This window comes from Cydia fagiglandana, chromosome 13 (assembly GCF_963556715.1).
Source record: "Cydia fagiglandana chromosome 13, ilCydFagi1.1, whole genome shotgun sequence".
Classification (NCBI taxonomy): Eukaryota; Metazoa; Arthropoda; class Insecta; order Lepidoptera; family Tortricidae; genus Cydia; species Cydia fagiglandana.
Genome location: NC_085944.1, coordinates 14,842,783 through 14,864,745, shown reverse-complemented (window position 1 = coordinate 14,864,745; position 21,963 = coordinate 14,842,783). Strand labels below are relative to the sequence as shown.

The window sequence follows — 21,963 nt, the reverse complement described above, 5'->3', positions numbered from 1 at the left end:
TATGGGTACATAAATTAATAGATTTGTCTAGGAGAGTTCGCTTTTTAGCAAAAAGACGGCCTGTTGTCTACTTTTATAATGATTTTATTTTATAGAATTTTCCAGTTCTGCAGCAAATCTGCCTGAGCTTTGTCAGCAATATTTTCCTTGATAAATAGTAAGGGGTTTATTATTAAATTATCGCTTAATTCCTTTACCGTCCTTTCAATTCAGCAAATATCTATTAGGTTTGAAATAATTAGGGTTATGTACGTTTCGCTTAGCTCTGCACCATATACTAGGAATCCTCTAGACCGAGTTAAAAGCGATTATTTCATGCAACCGATGATGCCAAAAATGCGGGAGTGCGCGGGACGAGGTGAGCGAAGTCCCGTGCCGTAATTGGTCCGTTCAAAGACACGGACGTCACACAAAGACACTTTCGACTCGAACATGGAGTAAAAAATTACCGTAAGCGTGGTAGAGGGGGTAGCGCGACTATGCTCAGTCTGGAGGATGTTTTGTCTGTGCTCTGCACAAATTAATAACTTGTTACATAAGTATACTTAATTCAAAATGCCGAGTCAGACTTTTTAAAAGAATTTTTAATGAAGACTAGAACTGTAATTATGTTCAGTACCTACTCATTTTAAATGTCTGGTGAATGTTATTTTCTTTTTTCTAGTTACGTACGTATATAAATTATTGTACAGTATCTCGTAGGCTGTGCTGAAGAGATTGTGAAGTTTTACTTTGTACAAAGTTTATAACGATGCCGTTTAAGAAATTAAATTATACAAGAGAGAGTTTGATGTTTGCTGCTACGAAAATAAAAATGTCGTTCATTTTTATAATCACTACAAAGTAACAGTTGACTAGGTATGAAAGTTTATTTTGCACGCTCAGTCAATAATTCAATTCAATTTAGTAGTAGATATTTAAACGTCTGCTAGCGAAAAGTTGTATATATAGAAATATAACAAAACACTGTTGTGATATAAGATTTTTATCATATTTTATATTTAATTACACAAACGGGTCTCACCGCGATATACTTTCATTGTTTTTACATTAAATCCCGACGTTTCAGCTGAGTTGCACCAGCTTGCTTGCTTGCTTAGTTGTAATTAAATATATGTACACATATATTCTACCGACGTACAATTATTTATTTTATTTTATTATATGTGTACAAAACGCGAGAGTTTAAAGTGTTATATCATATTTTATGTTGTTGAATATTTCTTGCATTGTTTGTTTCTTGCTACCTATTGCATTTAAAGCTTTGCATTCTAGGTAGGTATTGCCACTTGCAGGCGGAGTGGCGACATTATAGAGAACCAAGAACATCTTCAGTTATACCCAGTTGCATAATACTGTTCATTAAATTTTTGTTCTCTCTCCATCTTTTATTATCTCTTTTTAATGTTACAGTTAGTATATTAATGGTACATTATAAAGGGAATAAACGCCTCCGCAACTGGGTTAATTGTTTGTTGGTTTTTTTTAATGTAGGTACGAATTATAATAGTATACTCGGGAACAGAGAAAACGATCGTTTTACATAAAAAGGGACTCTATTTTCTGAAGGTATCCACCACCACTACCACCCTCTATTTATAGACCCTACTACTAAGAATCCGCTGACCGTCTGTCCGTCTGTCTGTCACCAGGCTGTAACTCGACAACCGTGAGAGCCTTCTGTTGCCGCTATAACAACAAATACCTACTAAATAACAAAATAAAATAAATATTTAAGTGGGGCTCCCATACAACAAGCGTGATTTTTGTCATTTTTTGCATAATGGTACGGAACCATACGTGCGCGAGTCCGACTCGCACTTAGCCGGTTTCTATTTTTACAAAAGAGACTTATTTAGCTACACATGCAGTTTGCGTTCATAGTGGCGATTTAAAACACTCCCTTCGGTCGTGTTATAATTACTTTAATTATTCTTATTTTTCAAGTAAAATTAATGTTATACTAAGTAATTATGGTCACCCTATGACTTTTGACATACGCTGTATGGAAAGCTACAAGACGTCACATTGAGTAGGGTCACCAAATTGTATTTTCCTACTTGTCATCTGGAAAATAATCATCATTATTGGTGATAAACAATAATTAGCAACATCATTAGGCTCATCTTTGGATTCTGTATGATGTCTGGCTCTCTTGCTCCACGACCCCGAAATCACCCTGTACGAGACAATACATAATATAAAAGAAAACACAAAATAAGATTAAAGTGCCACGAAATGGCGCCATCTCAGCATGTTGATGCGGACTTCCAGCGCTGATCTTCCGATGAGACTGATTTCTAATCATCATCATCATCATCATTGTTCTTAAGAGCCTAGCTCTTGTCGGTGGAGTATTCGCCATTCCGTTCTTTTCTCTGCCACTGTTTTGAGCTCCTGATACGTCACTACATTAATTTTCTCTTTGGCCTGGTCAATATATGCACGTCTCGGTCTTCCTCTGCCTCTATGTTCTTCTATTCTGCCTTAAATTCAATTTCTAATGCTTTACAATAAATATTTCTAAATTGAAGTAAATAAATGTACCAAATACAAGCTTGTTATTTGCAGAGGCCCTAAAAGCCCCCAATTCCGTGGATTTCCCGGGCAGAAACCGGTTTGGCACGAGCTATGGGATCGTTAAGACTAACCTTCTGCGAAAAGGGTGCTTAGCAACTTGTACCGAAATGGTGGCACGGGCCAAAGGATGCTTGCGCCAATATTAAAACATATTTAGACAAGTACTCAGTTATATACAGAATGATTTTTGTTCCCCCATGATGTACCAAAAAAACCGGGCAAGTGCGAGTCGGACTCGCGCACGAAGGGTTCCGTACCATAAAGCAAAAAAAAAAACGGAAAAAAATGCAAAAAGAAAACGGTCACCCATCCAAGTACTGACCACGCCCGACGTTGCTTAACTTAGGTCAAAAATCACGTTTGCTGTATGGGAGCCCCACTTAAATCTTTATTTTATTCTGTTTTTAGTATTTGTTGTTATAGCGGCAACAGAAATACATCATCTGTGAAAATTTCAACTGTCTAGCTATCACGGTTCGTGAGATACAGCCTGGTGACAGACAGACGGATAGACGGACGGACGGACGGACAGCGAAGTCTTAGTAATAGGGTCCCGTTTTACCCTTTGGGTACGGAACCCTAAAAAATAAGTATAGTGTATGAGTGAATTGCAAAAAAATTGTACGTAGCGCAGTTAAGAAGCTGTGATTAACTAAATTGATTCATTTGTGTTACGAAAATTAACTATGTAAATTGTATTGTATTGTATTTATTGTACTTAATTCGTACACATATAAGTCTATAAGCATACGCTAATACACTTTAATGCATCTAACTTATATAGAAATGGCTTAACTGTGGTAACCTGGTAACACAATAGAATCAATTAACTTTAGACTAATTATGTGAGTTTTAAATATTATAAAATATTTCAAGTCAAGAACTCCCCTACCCGATTGTATACATATTATGTTTTTATCTTTGTGCAACAAAGTTTGTAAAAATAATTGGTCGCAGGATGTCATCGGTTAATATAACTTTTGGCGTCATGGGAAAACCGAGCCGATTAAAGGTTTTTTCCATTCATGAAATTGAATTAAATTTCCCTTGGGTACTGAGTTAACAGAATTGTTAACATGTTACAGAGCTCTATTCTAAGAACAACGTGCTAATGAGTTTTTCGGAAATTATGTAAGGTAAACGTAGTGCTCGACATGCTATAATGCCCAATAAATGATACCTTGCTGTCACCTCTATTGACAATGACTTAAGTTTCAAGATGAAATGTACTGGGACTGCGTCGAGCAACAGTACCAGTACGTTTACCTTACCAAATATTACTATTACTACACCTTATAAAACAAAGTCCCCCGCCGCGTCTGTCTGTGTGGTTGTATGTTCCCGACAAACTCAAAAACTACTTAACGGATTTTCATGTGGTTTTCATGTATAGAGCGAGTCATGAGGACCTACGAGCGGGTTCCGACACGCAATTTGTTAAGAGCCAATTAACGTGCACACTAGCGCCACTGCTAAATAATCGTGATTATTCAAATTTAACGCAAGATATTTAAAAAAGGAGGCCGCGACTTACTATATTTTGTATTTAAGTACCTTTTGAATTCATCAAACTAGTTTTAATGTTGCTGGATTCGTCAATCTATGCGTCCAAAGTTAAAACAGCCGTTTTTGTTTTGAGTTCATGGATAGGCTCTTATATATAAATACCGGCAAAGCACTTGCAATCCCTCTGGTGTCCATGGGCGACAGTAATTGCTTACCATCAGGCGATTCGTTTTCTCGTTTGTCTCCTATATAAAAAAAGTAAAACAAAGTATTTTTATTATATTTTAGCCGTACCGTCCGTGTAGAACTTATTTAACTACGTATACAAATACATACATAGCCAAACTAATTGATTGTGGTCCGTTGGGACGTGACGAATTTGTCCATGGCCCAATTATTATTATAATTAAACGTGACCTCTTCGGACACTGACGTGAAGAGTTCAACCAGAGCTGTCGGAATTATATTAAAATAATTATTTGGCAGAAGCGTTGAGCCAATAGATAAGCTAATTATGCATGGCATTTGCAATAAAAAGTGTGGAAATGTCATTATTAATTTCAAATTTCTATGAAAATGCCATTATTTTACCGATTGGCGTAGCAAACGAAACGCAACTGTCACTGTCACACAAATATGGAAGAGTGATAGAAAGACACACTGCTGTATTCGAACTTCAAGATATTCACAAGAGACGACACGTACTAGATCCATTCTAGATACGTTATAGTTTAGATATCAAATAGTTCTCTTTTGTAGCGCAATTCGGGCAACCAATGTCACTTTTACGTTAGATAGAGTAATATATCTATTAGATGTGAATTGGATCTCTAAGTCATATCCTGTGGAAATCGTTCAAGAGTATCTCCAGAATCGCGCAAATGTCAAATTTGACAGGTTAGATCTTAAACATATCGTTATCGTATCTTGGTGATGTCTAAAAGATATCTAATAGATGTCTATTTCAAAATCCGAATCGGGCCCACAAAGCGATTCGGTAGCGAAGCGCAAGCGATCGTCACCTTGGCCTGTGGGGCGACACTCCTCCTTTCGGGCAAACTCGGCTCCCGTTCGGCTCAGCGTTGCTCCGAGCTATTATTAGGGTGGCACCACCTGGCGTCCTTTTGCATGCACTACCACAGATAAGGTAATGACTTGAATTTTGACAACCCTAAATAGCCAAAAGGGATAGTACCATACATTAGATAGTTATAGCATGATTCGTCCCTGCATCGCTGTCTTCTTCGGTTTTGTAGGAAGTGTCCTTTCTGTACGGTAGTACCTACTATTATTTATTATGTGCCTTGGCTAGGCCGGCTGTTAAGAAAAAGGCACGTTCGTAATTAAAGAAACCTTTTTGCGACCAGAATTGGGAAGTAATAGATTGATTTCTATTACAGTGTTTAGACAGTTATCGATTAAATAATGGAAGAGATATAGCGCCAGCTACTTTGTTCGATGAGAGCAGTTGATATATAGTTGGGTCATCATCATCATCATCTCAGCCATAAGGCGTCCACTGCTGAACATAGGCCTCCCCCTTGGACCTCCATTCGTACCGGTTGGAAGCGACCCGCATCCAGCGTCCTCCGGCGACCTTAACAAGGTCGTCTGTCCATCTTGTGGCTGGACGTCCTACGCTGCGCTTGCTAGGCCGTGGTCTTCACTCGAGCACTTTTCGACCCCATCGGCCATCTTCTCTGCGTGCAATGTGGTGGTATAGTTGGGTAAGCAAAGCATTGCATAATATCCTAAATATTTATTCATTATTCGTTCAAAATTTATTGCTCATTCGTATGCGAATTCAAATTCCAAATTCCAAATTATTTATTTGTTAAACATAGGTATGTACAACAGTAGGTCTTACATGTATAATATAACTAGATATGTAATTTCATGTAATCAACGGGTTAACGCGATTGAATTTCATTATTTTACCTTTTTCCTATTCGTCAATTCAATATATCGTCTGCTCCTTTGCCTCAGAAAGTTACCTAGATAGCGTTGTACTTACCGCTTCATACATTACCTGTATGGTTTCATAACATCCATAACATAATCTAATTGACCTTTCATTAAATTTGTCTGTGCTGGTCAAAAATCGTGGGTTCAAACCCCGGTTATGCTGAAGCAGAAAAATTTTGTTCTCTAAAAAATGCAAAAAGATGACTAAAAGTTCGGTCATGAGCCTCATCATACACAAACAAGAGGTTAATTACGATTGGTCAGGATCTTGTATAAATACAGATGAAAATGTCAAGATACGCCTACAACCCACATCTCATTTTGTGACATCTGTGTTGCGGGTAGACATTAATTATAGCCTTGCCAACAGTCACTGTCAGTCGGAGTTCGAGGTTTAGGCGGAAAAGTACCATCTTAATAGATTTAGGCATTTTTTAGGGTTCCGTATCCAAAGGGTAAAAACTAGAGATGCACCGGATATCCGGTATCCGGCCTATCCGGCCACTGTTTTACTATCCGGCCGGATACCGGATAGTGACCTTCTATCCGGCCGGATACCGGATAGTAGCATTGCTTGATTTCGGAGTAAGCAAATTGGATTTAAGAAACAGACACGGTCATAATCGTACTTGTTTATTATTTTAAAACAATTTAATCATTCCACTGACTTGCACGCGCACTCATTTCGAACCTAGAAATGAGTCCGCGCGAACATTTACTAGGAAACAGGTCAAACCTGCAGAATGCGCACCTGAAAAACCGAAATGTTGGTATAGTTCCGCCGGCCGAATATCCGGCGGCCGGATACCGGATATTCGGCCAGTGTCTAGGCCGGATATCCGGTATCCGGTATCCGGCCAAACAACTATCCGTTGCATCTCTAGTAAAAACGGGACCCTATTACTAAGACTCCACTGTCCGTCTGTCTGTCACCAGACTGTATCTCATGAACCGTGATAGCCAGACAGATGAAATTTTCACACATGATGTATTTCTGTTGCCACTATAACAACAAATACTAAAAGGTACGGAACCCTCTGTGGGCGAGTTCGATTCGCACTTGTCCGGTTTTGTTTATTCGTATTTTTTATTGTTTTACTTATCAACGTTTCTGTACATATCATAGTTTTTCTCTGTCATTTATGCCAGAAATTGGAGATATTGTTTTACTAAGTTTTTATTAGTGACAAACGAAAACTATCTAACATGAGAAAAGGTTCACAATGACAATTATATTTATTTAAGAATTACTATAATACTATTACTGGTATATCTACTGGTCTGAGCATTTGGAAACAACATGCCTATATTCTCTTAAATCAAAAATATAATATACAGATACGGTTTTTAATTTAGATCGGTACTGCGATATTACCCAATTTGTAGCAAATATCAGAATTTTTAGGGATAACATCATATATTGTGAAAGAGCTAACTTTATATTATTTGTAAAAGAAATATAATTCCAAATCTATGATCTTGTCAAAATAAAGTAAAGTAAAACAATTTAAAAACTACGATTTTCCGAACTATAGGTATTCAATAAATAAATCCTAATCTCAAGGAAATTATTAAAATTCTTTACAATTTCTTCATTCACTGGAAAGTAGAATTTAGAGCCGAAAACTTTCAGCATTCCTAAGCACGTGCTCTGAAAAATGTGCTAAGTTTTGGCAGCTTAACAATGAAAACTGCTGCTCAAAAGTTAGTGCTAGCAATATATAAGAAAAAAAGCGGTGCGGGCGGGCTACTTTATTTAAATAAAATGAACACCATACTTTTTTTTCAAATTTGAGATGTTTTATGCCGTCTCAGTATAACGAGCTCTTTTGATCTTACTGAAAGAAAAAAATATGTTCTAAAATTTCTATTCTTTTTTCAAAAATATAGCAGTGATAATAAAAATCTGGGGATACCTACTTCTTGATAATAATTTCTAATAATTGTAATAAATTTCTAAGAATCGAAAGATCGTGATTCTGAGTAGGAAATTAGAAATACCGTAAAAAATAAAGTGTAGTGGTTAGTCATGACTAGTCAAACAAACTTTTGTTTACGTGCAATTTTTGACATGGCGTTGACGACACTTTATTACTTCATTGACGTGGCGGTGAAAAGGTTAACGGTAATATTAACCCGCAGACGCGAGTTTCCCATTCTTGTACATGGTTTGAAGCTTGTAATGCTGCATTACATTCTCTGCTTGTTGAAGTTTACTCGAACCTAACTTCAATACGGACCCTCATAGCGTTCAATGTTGTCCAACTGTGTAGCCAGGCTAATTTGAACTCTATTTGGTTTATACAAAGGGTAAATTCGTTTGGGAACTGCATATCGAAGTTGTCCCGTGTGTGTGCTATTCTGAATGGGTGAAATTATTCCTTTGTGTATCTACCGTAAAATACCTCGGTTTGTATGTATTATTGTCGGACCAATTTTGATTTTCTATCGGGAATTTTCCAGTGCCCTCGAATATAGGCTAAAGGTCATCGCTCGAAAAGATAGCGCCTTACATGTGACCTATACTCGAGTAAATGGCGATAATTTTAGGTATTTAACTAATTTAACATATATCAGTGAAAAAATAAGGATCGAAGTCAAATGGCGTTAAAGTATTAATCATATGTCGAAAGATGGCAATAAATTTACTCTGACTACAAAATTTACTTGGACAATTCTCTACTTTGACTCTATTTAAATTCTCTTTGCCGTGATCTAATAACTGTCATTGAAACAATGGATGAGTTTGTTGTCGTTGACTCCAAAAGCTTGTCCCATGAAAAATGTCTCATGACAAAGGAAAAAAAAGGATAAAATGAAATATGTTAATAGTATTTACTAACCGATTTGTCTTCGTCTCCTCGCTTTGTGCTGTCCATGTCGCTTCGTTCTTAAAGCTGCTTTTCTTCTTTCCCAATAATTGTCATCTGAAATGAAATAATAGTACGTTACTACAAAAACCTGGGCAAAAGGAATTGCTGACTCCCATAACCCACTCGAGGTAGTTACGATGTAGTGCTTTTCTCAAAAAATGAGTGGAAAACTTAAAAAGAAATAGGTATATTTTTGTAAGAGAATTATTTTCGTCTATCAGATGCAAGCGACTCAGGAGTTTTTTTTTTATTTGCCAATAAAAGGGTTTAAAACCTGTTCAGATTCAAAGTTACATGTGATTATAGTTTTATGAAAAAAGGACCTATCAAATCTTGTTTGTTTGAGGTCACCGGGGACCGTAAGGCTGGCTCGTTCCTCGCCCAACGGATCGGCATAGCCATCCAAAGGGGGAACGCAGCCAGCCTTATGGGAACCCTTCCACAGGGTTCGGACCTGGGTGATCTAGCCTAATATATACATATTCGGCTAGATCACCCACATTATGTTATATATATTTTTTTTAGGTATTAGTTTTAGTTTTTAGGTAGTTTTATAATTTTAGGTTAATTTTATTCTAAGTTTGTTATTAATTATGTTTATGGTTATATAAAATAAAATTATAATAACTCTTGCAATTCACTCAAACATTCATGAATTTGTATAATCCGATATAGCCAAAATGCCTTGAAGTTAATTTTGCTTTGATGAAAACCACGAAATTAGGAGAATCCCCAATTTAATTTGGTAGCTTAAAGTTACTGATTAAATTATACAGGGTGATTCATGAGACGTGAGCAGGACTAATCCTGCACACTCAGTAACTGATAATTGACCGATCACCGTCGTATTTAGGTGAAACAACCACAATTTTTCCTATTTTTTAACTTTTTGGTGAGGGCAAATTTAATTCTCTACAATCATGGTTACCCTACAAGACCCGATAATTAACCATAAAACCTCTTTAACCGTAATGACAGCATTTGATTACGAAGAAATAAACTGTCAAACTTGAGTGAGATACGAGTTTTCAAAAGTAACCAGACCGTGATGACAGTGATGACAATCAATTTGACACAGAATATTAGTAGTTTAGTATTCTAATTTTAGGGTGACCATGCATGTCGTAAATAAATTTATTAATTTTTTTTTTCAACACGAGTAGAAAATTAACGTTAATCTCACTAATACTGATACGAAACAGTTGCTTATAATTTACAAAAGGCGCAGTCTTAGTCCTGCTCACGTCTCCTGAATCACCCTGTATATTGTCCATGAAACTTTTATTGTGTAGGTATCGGTAACTTCTGCAATAAATCCATATCCATACTTCCATACTTACATATATATATATATATATATATATATATATATAATATAAAGGCGAAAGTGTGTCTGTCCGTTTGTTACCTCTTCACGCTTAAGCCGCTGAACCGATTTAGTTGAAATTTGGTATAGAGATAGTTTGAGTCCCAGGGAAGGACATAGGATAGTTTTTATGTCGGAAATCATCCCTTAAGAGAATCCAAAGGGGGGTGGAATTGAAAGAGTTAATGATTTGCCTAATAATTGAAGTAAGCAATGCGCGAATTGAATGATTGCTATTAGCATTATCCAGGCGCTATACCTACTTTAGCTGCTGTCACTAATTCCACGCAAACGAAGTCGCGGGCAAAAGCTAGTAGTAGAAAGATGTGAGAGTATATTGACGGTATTACATTTAAGCCTTTCAACCCGCTTCTTAAATAAACAGTGACCTACTTTAACATGAAAATTCATTCACTCTTTCGGTTCAAATGCTTGAGAGTAATGTGCCCCAGCAAGTAAGTTCGGATACCAACGCACGCCGCACGAGAAATATGTCAAGGCTAATCTTACATTGTTAGGTATATTGAAGTTTCCTCTAGTACCCGCATAACTTGAGCGACATTTGAACTTTTGATTGACCTCATTGACGCCGGTTAAAGCTAGTTGCAGATCTTTTAGCTTTCATACGATGAGAGACATTGTCCATATATTACTGTAATAGGTACTAATTAAACAAAGGACATAAATAACTTAGCATTAAAAATAATCTATACAGCCATCAGCTAATTTCGCGCTTAATATCGAGGAAGAGGCAAAAATCGCTATAATTATTTATAAATATTAAATTAAATATTCAGGGAAATACAGCGGTTTCGCCGCCGATTCCATTCGGCGTTGAGACCCTTGGTCCGTGGGGCCCTGGCGGTCTGAGTCTCTTCAAAGACCTGTCGAAGAGACTCTGAGACGCCACAGGAGACAGAAGAGCTGGCAGCTTCGTCGCTCAGCGTATTAGTTTAACAATCCAGAGAGGAAATGCTGCCAGCTTTTTCGGTACTATGCCGCAGGGGCCTTTTTTAGATTGAATATAGTTTTATTTTATATTTATTTAGTCTTATTTTAATAGTTTTTTAATTATAATAAAGCGTTGCACCCAGGCTGGATTAATGAGGCTCCATTGGAGATAATATTTTGAAATGCACCTTCTGGCGATTTTGTTACAATTTAGTGTATACCGTCATGAGAAATCTTGGAATTTCGAGTCTGTTTTGTTTGTTAGGTAATGTTGAGATTATTGTTGCTGTTTCGAAGCTAAATGAACACCTTAAGTCTGAAATTGTTCATTTATATTGCTCGTGAGACCAAGGAATAGAATGCTTCCAAATTCTGTGCAAAACTTTCCTGAATTTCGACGTAATTTTCTTACTTAATTCTTACAGAACTATGTAAGTAATTCTTACAGAACTAAGTAAGATACTTCAGAAAGCTAGCTCTTTTATCCAAGTTAGCAAAGTTACTTAACCCTCTGTTTCAAGTGAATTACTTTCAGTAGCATGCATTTGACGTATAAAAATGATATCGAATTAGTATTGAACCTACTTAAACCTCTTTGTTTCAAGAGGGACCTTAGGGCCCGATTCGGATTTTGAAATAGACATCTCTTAGATATCTTTTATGTTTAAGATCAAACCTGTCAAGTTTGACATTTGCGCGATTCTGGAGATATTCCTACTCTTGAACGATTTCCACAGATGACTTAAAGCCAGCGCAAACTGGCGGAGCGTAGCGCAGATCACCGAGGAGCATTTACGCCGTGCAGCGCACACTGGCGAGGTAAAATCCCCCGACCCGACATACCGCGAGCGCCCGCGCAGTCCGGCGCTCGCGGTCGGCGCACCACGGAGCACTTCGGCGCAGGCCGGGGGATGCCGCGGCATGCCGCCGCGTGTACTCTATCACAAGGGATTAGTGACTAGTATGTACGAGTTTTCCCCCGTCGTCCCGGCGCTACTCCGGCTCACTCGGGAGGCCTCGGCGCATGCCGCGGGATCCCGCGGCATGCCGTCGCCTGCCGCCGCGGTATCCTCTGGCGTGCTCCTCGATGCCGCGGAGTAAGAATCCTCCGTGATGCTCCGAGGTCGGTCTCAAAGCATTTAAATTTATACCTGAAGGTAATTGAAATAGGGAAGAAAATACATTGATAATTTTAAAGTGATCTGCGCTGCGCTCCGCCGGTTTGCGCTGGCCTTTAGAGATCCAATTCACATCTAATAGATATATTACTCTATCTAACGTAAAAGCGACATTGGTTGCCCGAATTACGCTGCAAAAGAGAACTAGTTGATATCTAAACTATAACGTAACTATCTAGAATGGATCTAGTACGTGTCGTCTCTTGTGAATATCCTGAAGTTCGAATACGGCAGTTATTCGGAATTTGATGTATAAAATGATATTGAAAAATTATTTTGGTTGCATGCGGTCCCAGGCTGCGCCTAAAATATATAAATAAATAAATATTATAGGGACATATATCGGTAAGTAGACCTATGAGTTAATGTACTTAACTAATATTTCTAAGTATTTTTAGATTTTCTTAAAGTAAAGCTTGGGTATATACCTAAGCGTCGTCATCTCAATACAATTTTGCGTTTTAGGCAGGCGTGGCTCACTCCGCAATTTCGTCGCTTTGCTACAGGTAGCTAAAAGTACATCCGTTCCACACCAATTTTGGGGAAAGCCATAAGCCGCGCGTGGCGCTGTCGCCACCTAGCGGCCATATGTGTCCTGATCGTAACAGACGCGTTTTGTTAGAGTGAGTCTTCTGTACCTAGTACAATTATTTATTCTGTGTTTTAGGTAAGGTTATAAATCGTACGGAGTTGACAGCTGTCACTGTGCCCGAGCTATGTGAAATAGTTATTTGTTTTAGGCTGCTATTTAACTGATCACCAGATTTAATAAAATTTAATACCAAAAAAATCTACTTTACCACCCTAAAATAATGAATGATTACCAAAATTATAACACCATTTTAATGTGAAATGATTACCAATTTTATTACATTTTACTATCCTATTAAAGGAAATGACACCAAATTAATCATTATTAACCCAAAAATTGTAAATAATTACCAAATTTCAAACCCCAATTTAATGTCAATTGATAACCAAATTTTTACATCGTGCTATCCTATTAAATAAAATGATACCAAAATAATAATTGTAAACCCAAAAATAGTAAATGACCACCAAAATTAGAACTCCATTTTAATGTAAAATTATAACCAAATTTTTAAATCTTGCTATCCTATTAAAGCAAAGCAAAATTTTCTAGTAGCATTTCGTTTCTGTATGGGTTGCAGTTCAAACCTAACCTAACCCACTTTTCTAGTAACATTTCGTTTCTGTAAGGTCCGCAGTTCAAACCTAACCTAACCCACTTTTCTAGTAGCATTTCTTATCTGGAAGGGTCGCAGTTCAAACCCAACCTAACCCACTTTTCTAGTAGAATTTCGTTTCTGTGTGGGTCGGAGTTCAAACCTAACCTAACCCATTTTTCTAGTAGCATTTCGTTTCTGTAAGGGTCACAGTTCAAACCTAACCTAACCCACTTTTCTAGTAGCATTTCGTTTCTGTAAGGGTCGCAGTTCAAACCTAACCTAACCCACTTTTCTAGTAGCATTTCTTTTCTGTAAGGGTCGCAGTTCAAACCTAACCTAACCCACTTTTCTAGTAGCAATTCGTTTCTGTAAGGGTCGCAGTGTTAACCTAGCCCACTTAACTGATAGCAGTACAAACCTAACCTAACATACTTTTCTAGTAGCATTTCAGTATGCCTACCTAAGTTATTCGGTGCGGGGTACGGGGGTTGAGCGGGAGGGGCTAGTAATTTTGGCATCATTTTACTTTATTTGGTAATATGTATAAATTTTTTGGTATCATAGTGGTTTATTTAGGTGAAAATATCTCATTTATTTGGTCTTCAAGATTTGGTGATCATTAATGATTTTTGGTAATCATTCAATATATTTGGTACTCGAATACAATTTGAAGTGCAGTCGTAATTAAAATGGTGGTACATTTGTAATTTTAGGCCTTATTTTTTTGGTGTTCAGTAATTTTTTTTGGTAAGCATGATTTTTTTATTTAGGGTACCAATGTATTTTTTGGTGGTCATTATATTTGTAGCCTTTGTTTTACAAGGGGGCAAGCGCAAGATTCCAAAATCCGAAAAATGGAATCTTGAGCGTTGCGAGGGTTTCAAAGCACGAGGGTTAAACAAAATTTTCCCCCGAGTGAAACACAAAATTTTTCACCACACCAACCCGAAGCACATATTAAATGTAAAATATCAAACAAAATCAAACCAAATCAAATCCAAATAAATGATATTAAATATTCATCAACCAAAATTATCATTTAAAAGTCAATTCTACCAGAAAACATAAGAAAATAACTCAAAATTTGCATTTGATTACTTTGCCTCACATGTGAATAAAATGCAACTTTGCTATCAGTTTTTGAAGTGCAAAGTAAGCCTTTCCGAGCTGGTGTGGTGAAAAATATTATAGTTGTTTATACCTATTACATATTGCCACTTTTGCGTTTCGCTGGACTTTCCATCAGTAGGTCTGTCCCTGGTCTGTCCACAAAAGCTCACATTCCCTCCACATTCGTAAGTGACATACTAGGTAGGGTAAAGGCACCAGTAGTCAGCCTTATAACGACTTTTTTAAGTTTGAACGTTCGGCATTTCTACAGGATTACTCGGAAAATTAAACAAATGACATAGTTAGATCAATTGTTTATCATAATTTTAAAACAAAATATTTAAAAAAATAACAATCCTCTTTATAATATCTCTAATTTAGTTTAAACAAAAAGTGGCACTTTTCTCCAGTAGTCAGCCTCCAAAATCCAGTAAGCAGCCTCTGTGTACCCAGTACTCAGCCTTTATAATATTCATAATGATTTGATCAAAATCACTTATATTTATATCATAACCAACAATATGATTATCATTATTATTTTTTGTATATCTTTTTTTTTTATTAGTACATACAATTCTTATGACACGAAATTTGTTAGTTATGTACTTAACTAAAAAAGTTGTCAAGCGGACCCCAGGCTCCCATGAGCCGTGGCAAAAATGCCGGGATAACGCGAGGAGGAAGAACCTATTCGGTAAAAAATAATGAAACGATTCTATGCAGATCTAATTATCATTAATAAACAAAGTCTTATACCTACCAGGAAAAAGCAAAGTGATAAATAGTTATGTATAGTTAACGTCATAAATATGTATACACTTTTGAACCTTATTTCAATTAGATAGGGTTTAAAAATGTGGACTTATTTTTGGCGGCGATGTACCAAGCAAAGTCCATGGCTGAGTATTGGATCCGCGAACTGAAGTGAAGAAGTTCCAGTGGTCAGCCGCATTATAACGTAATTTCAAATGCGGCTGACTACTGGATTTTACTTAAAATTGACTAGGGCATGCTAAACTAAATTTGAAAATGTAAATTTAACGGTCCTAACGGTCGCATTGGCTCGAAAATAATAAAATAAACGAATAACCCAAAGGTCAGCCGTGGGGGGCTGAACACTGGATTTTTTGGAAAAAAGTGTTATCCAGTGGCCAGCCCCCTCAATTTATAAGTGAAATATTGTTATTTTCATCAAAACGTAATCCAATTTAATAGATAAACTAATAATCAATCCAATCATTAACAAAAATAATAACTTATAACATTAAAACATAGTTTTTCTTGCCTGTTAAGAGAACACCACGTGCAGAAAAAAATATGGCGGACATGACACTTTTGCACTCTTCGACAAACAGCACCTGTATGAACGAGTATATTTCTTCCCCCCGTTCCCTCACCACACCTGTCGTGTGACGTATTAACCAATAAGGAATCAAAGCTCCTATTTGAGTAATCGCGATTTGTTTAAACGAATATACCAGATATTTATGACCAATAAACGACTCAAAAGGCTGACCACTGGTCCCTGGCTGGCCACTGGTGCTGTTACCCTATGCCGCCTTTGTCCGGACGGACTGTCCGCCGGAATCCGCAATAAACTCGCAGGACGTGTAGTATTGTCATAGATTATATTTTCATAGATTCATGTATCCTTTGTGAGATAAATAAAATTTTCATAGATACATATCTTGAAAATACACTTTTGTATTCCAAGATGGCGGACATGTACATTTGCAAAGCATTTGCATTGCGAAACTTAATGCATCATTGAATGGCGTTTTTAGCAAGCTACAATTTATTAGGAGGTCAATTGTAGGCAATTTATTTAATTTTAGATATTTAGCTTAAACTACGTCCAGGACCCGGGTATGTCCTTAAACCACGTCCAAGACCACCGGTGGACGGGCAGCAGCGTCCCTCAAATGCGGTGTACTCGACTGCGATCGCCAACCCGCCTGCCAAGCGTGGCGATTATGGCATTCACCCCCCAAAAAAAGGGGAGGCCTATGTTCAGCAGTGGACGTCTTATGGCTGAGATGATGATGATGATGAGATATTTAGAAAATTGTAAATATTATGTATGCAATCTGCTTATTTTTGTATTGTCAATTTATTTAAATACGCCAGCTTTATTATATTTCGAGATTAATAATATCTTTACAGACCTATCTTCTTCTACCTAGCGTTATCCCGGCCTTTGCCAGGGTCCGCTTTCCTACTTGCTTTCTTCCACTTTGCGCGATCCTGGGCGTCGTCTCGTGTGAGCCCGTTAATATCTTTACAGACCTATATTTTAAGTAAATGCTAGTGAACCAAAACTATTGCTCTCGAGTGTATCATAGGTACTTTAATTCGTCGTGCTCCATCTACAGGGTAAATCATCTGTACTTTCCGCGTGGGATAAGTCCTTCTGTCCACAGTAAAATATTGCAGTAAATGAGAGGCAGTTAAACGGGCATCCTCACAAATTTACCCACTTTATGAAAAAGTTAATATCCGCGTTTACTGTTCCGTATTTATTAAGGCCCATTTACATTATACAACTTTCTTGCACTTTCCATACAATAAAATTGAGGCAATAAAATATTGCTCAGTCTAAACCTAACGTGATATTCTTGAATATTGAAAGCAACATAAAATACAATACTGGCGTAGGTGTAAACAGAGACCAATAGTTAATTGCATGCCAGAATTGCCGCCCAATTTATTTCAATTATTTAGAGTACCTGAGTGTACAATAAGTACCTTTTTACCATGGCAAAACACGGCTATATTTTAAATGTATGTATTTAAAAATAAAACTGTAAAGTAAAGTTTTGCCAAGCTACTATTGATGCTGACTGTACTACTAAGTCGTCGGTTGAAAATACGTTTGTGCCATATGTATACCAAATATTTGACATTAATAAAACCAATTCCTGGGTATTAGTTCCACGATAAGTAATTCATCATTAAAATATTTATTGTAATTACTTTGATAATGAAGGTACGTTATTTATACGTTTGAATATAATTAATACGTTTGTGCCTTATGTATAACAAAATATTTGACATCCATTAATTACGTCACACGAATTTCTAGGTTTTTTGACCCCTCCCCCTCTCCTTGTCACACTTGGTCACATTTTACAAATTCCTCCCCACCTGGTGTGACGTCACATTTTAGGCAATTTTGTTTTCAATGAAATCGGCAATACTAACTCGGCATTATTTTTTTAATAAAAAAAATATTTTTGGTAAAAGTAATATTAGTAATTTTATAGCATAAAACCAATTAGGAACGAAAATTACCCACCTCCAAAACCTCATTATTTAAATGTACAGAGAATAAAAAAATATAAATTAATTTTCGGTTACTGATGAATAGTGATGAAGTTAAAATGACGTCACAATGTTTGTGCCTCCCCCTCCCCCATGTCACAACATGTCACATTTTCTTGACCCCCTCCCAACCCCCTAAACGTGTGACGTAATGAATGGATGACCCCTAACCGCATTATGGAAAAAACATTATTTTTCGAAAATATTGTGTCATAATACAATAGAATAATCACTTTCTGTTTACAAAAAAAAAGTACATACAATTACAAACGGTCTCACCTTATAATAGTTAAAAACAAAAAGACGTAGGTACATACCAAATTTGATGTAGTTTCTCTTGCTTCCGAAGTTTTGGTTTATAAACATCAGTACTTGTGTTCTTATGTTTTTAATTTTGTTGATAATTTCTTTGGAACCAAAATCTTCAGTCCCAAATTCGATGGAAAATAATTTTAGTGCAGCATCACGGGCCTCTCGATTTTTATAATTAATGTTTTCCGTGTCCCACAAACATTCGTGATTTCTGTATATTTCTATAAATTTTATCATATCCCAAGAACCAAATTTAAATACGTTTTTGCTCATATTCACAACTCACAACAGAAAATTACAAAAAATCACAAACACAACCAACGTTCAATATTCAATGAAAATTTGCGGTGGCAAATACATGCAATAATTGCAGCAATACGTCATTTATTGTACAATTACAAGGTTTAGTAGACTTATCAAGACTTGCATGCAATTATTTCCGCGCAATAATGTCATGAATGTAAACAAAGTAGGGTATAGTGTATACAACATTATTTGCGGTATTTGACGTCTGTCACTCACAACAGCAATACTACGTAAAATGTCTTGCACATCGAAATCACAAAGGAAAACAAATGCACTACGAACGTTTACGTTCTACGTCTTTTTTTTTTTAATTTTAGGGTTGGCCGGACACCATCGTTATGAATCGGTAGTAGTCTAAGTAAGTCGATATGAATTTTTCATTTTTCTTTTAATAAAAGTAAGGAAAAGGTGGATAATTAACTGTAAACATGGATATATTTATCGTCACCTAACAGACAACAAATTTGACACATAAATAACATAAATAAACTTTAAAATAGATCCCCAGTTAGTTTAGATTTTGACGATGGGTGCGACCTACTCGGTCGGTGTATTAAATGCATTTACCTTGCGGGAAAACCATATAATTCTAGCTTTATTTAAATCTCAAATAAAAATTCATTATACGTCACAATTCGATACCTCAGTCTACGTGCCATCCAATCGTAATCGCTTGCTGTGACAATCGATTTGGGTTAGTTACATCTCTATATACGTCAGTCACAATGTGTCAAATAACGCAAATAATATTGCATACAGTATAGCAATTATTTCCAGGCAATGATTGCAATCAATAATTGTATGCAAATTTTTGATAATTGCTCATGTGTAAACACTATGGTTCAATTATTGAATACAATTTTTGAAAGGCAAGGCTTGTATGCAATAATTGTCGTTTCTTGTACAAGAAAGTTGTATAATGTAAATGGGCCATTAGGCCCTCGTTATAGCGAGTGGGTCGTATTGTTTGGCCGGATTTATAGTGTTTTGTTGTAAAGAGACTGTGTATGTATTTTTAAAGTATCAAAGTGTAAGCGAGACAGCGTTAATTACGTTATTTATGTCCCGCTCGGAGACTGGACCGGTGAATGAATCCAAAGAGCATATAATCACTACGTAATGAATCAGCATTCAGTATGAATACTACCATTCGGATCATGACCTCATTTTTGAAATTTTTCTGTACACTGCACACTCTTACCATTTGTGTAAATCACAGATCTAGAATGTCAAGAAATTTAAATTCAGTACCATTATCATAATTCAGTATCATAGTATACGGGGTCTAGCGACTTTCGTATTGATTATCGTTGCGATAAGGTACGAAATGTTACTGAATTAAATTCTTTCATTTTACAAGATTGCCTGTACAACCGTGACATATTTCATGCTAAAAGGGGGGTTGCGTCAGGGGGAGGGGATTGGACACTAGTGTGCGTAAAGCACCATATCCACAGGTATCATACTACATTCATTGAATGCTGGCTATAATTAGTTTTTCAAAAAACACAATTTAACCGAATCACTGTCCCATATCAAAAGTGCGACCAAAATGATGTCAAGTTGACATACATGACGTAATTCAATATTTGCTCTTCCGTTATTTGACATAATTTGTATCAATTCTAATTTCACATTTATTCAATTGTAAGTTGGTGTAATTTAATTTAATCTAAATATATAAACGTGAAAGACCTGACTGACTGACTGACTGACTTAAATCAACGCACAGCCCAAACCGCTGGGACTAGAATGTCCAAATTTGGCAACTAGATTCCTTATACAGTCTAGGGGTCCACTAAGAAAGGATTTTTCAAAATTTATCCCCTAAGGGGGTTAAAAAGGGGATGAAAGTTTGTACGGGGGTAAAGTTTTCTTTTAAGCTAGGAATTTGAAACTTCGTAAAAAGATATATTATTAAAATACAAGAAAACTAATTCCAGCGTTTTAGAAAATTCATCCCCCAAGGTGGTGAAAAAGGGGTTGAAAGTTTGTATGGACATCAAACATTTTTTCGAGTGTGGGACTTTAATCTTTGCATTTAAGGATATTATTAGAAGACAGGAAAAGTAATTTCAGCTTTTTGTAAAATTCATCCCCTAACTGGGTTAAAAAGGGGTTTGTTTACGCCAAGTGCAAGCACCTTTCACATGTGCCGTGTGCAATAATCGTAGGCCAATTTCCTAGAGGCTCAAGCGTAACTTAAATGGTATGTCACTACATTCATTATGGTAAAACTTCATATCGATGGATTCTATTTCCGGACCAAGACGATTCGGAGCGTTGTAGCGAACGCACGTAGGTTGCATTCCTGCCGGGTTTGAAGCTAGACTTGGCCGCAGCCATTGACCACGCCGCGTGTGTTTTCAGTATAGTTATTTTCTAAGAATAGTAGTTGTCGTGTCACGATTGTCACGCATCAGGCGTCAGTGTACGAACGAATAAGTGTAGATTAACGTAAAATATACGTGCATGTGAAACATTGAGTTTCTTTTCATCGCCACACCTACCCGAACCACCCAGGCCGGAGCGGCCAGGGTCCTCAGCGGCATCACAGCAGGCTTTGGAAGGCCTAGCTCCTACCGGACCACGCGAGGCGTCACACCGGAGCGGTGGAGGCGCTCCTCACCAGCAACGAGCACCAAAGGAAAGAGAAGTATCGGAACGCGACCACGGGAGTCCGGGCTAACCGCCTTGTGACGTAGACATTTTTGGTGTTCCCATCAGAGGGGAGGAATTACAGCACGATATTATTGAAAGCCATCGTCATCAACGCGAGCACCGCAGCGGTACATCGCATTGGTAGCGTAATCATCGCTTCAAGTACTCATCGTGTCAGCATTATTCATTTTTGCCGTTAAATTCAGTGGAAACGGAGCCCGGTGCGGTTGGGCATAGTGCGAAAAAATCAAATCAAATCGTAATAAAAGGGAAGGCGTCGGCCGCCATTTTCTTGCGTAGGCAACGGACGGGGACCGTACAGTGCGGAGTGCGGCCATCTTTAGCATAAGGACATTTCCGGTTCGCGGCAAACGTCAGTTTGGGACATTTAGGTTAGAATTATCTGTCAACGTCAAGTGTCGCCAATAGATTAATTATACTGTATGCAATATTATTTGCGTTATTTGACACATTGTGACTGACGTATATAGAGATGTAACTAACCCAAATCGATTGTCACAGCAAGCGATTACGATTGGATGGCACGTAGACTGAGGTATCGAATTGTGACGTATAATGAATTTTTATTTGAGATTTAAATAAAGCTAGAATTATATGGTTTTCCCGCAAGGTAAATGCATTTA

At 37.1% G+C, this 21,963-nt stretch overlaps 1 protein-coding gene across 3 annotated transcripts in view; it reads right to left on the bottom strand.

The window, feature by feature from the left end:
• The window catches only part of LOC134670345 (uncharacterized), a 70,115-nt gene that overhangs the window by 15,291 nt on the left and 32,861 nt on the right, over positions 1 to 21,963 (bottom strand). For all 3 annotated transcript variants that reach the window (XM_063528160.1, XM_063528158.1, XM_063528159.1), the window contains exon 2: positions 8,895 to 8,978. In XM_063528160.1, the coding sequence (XP_063384230.1) occupies positions 8,895 to 8,978 (84 nt within the window). The remainder of the gene's footprint in view (positions 1 to 8,894; positions 8,979 to 21,963) is intronic.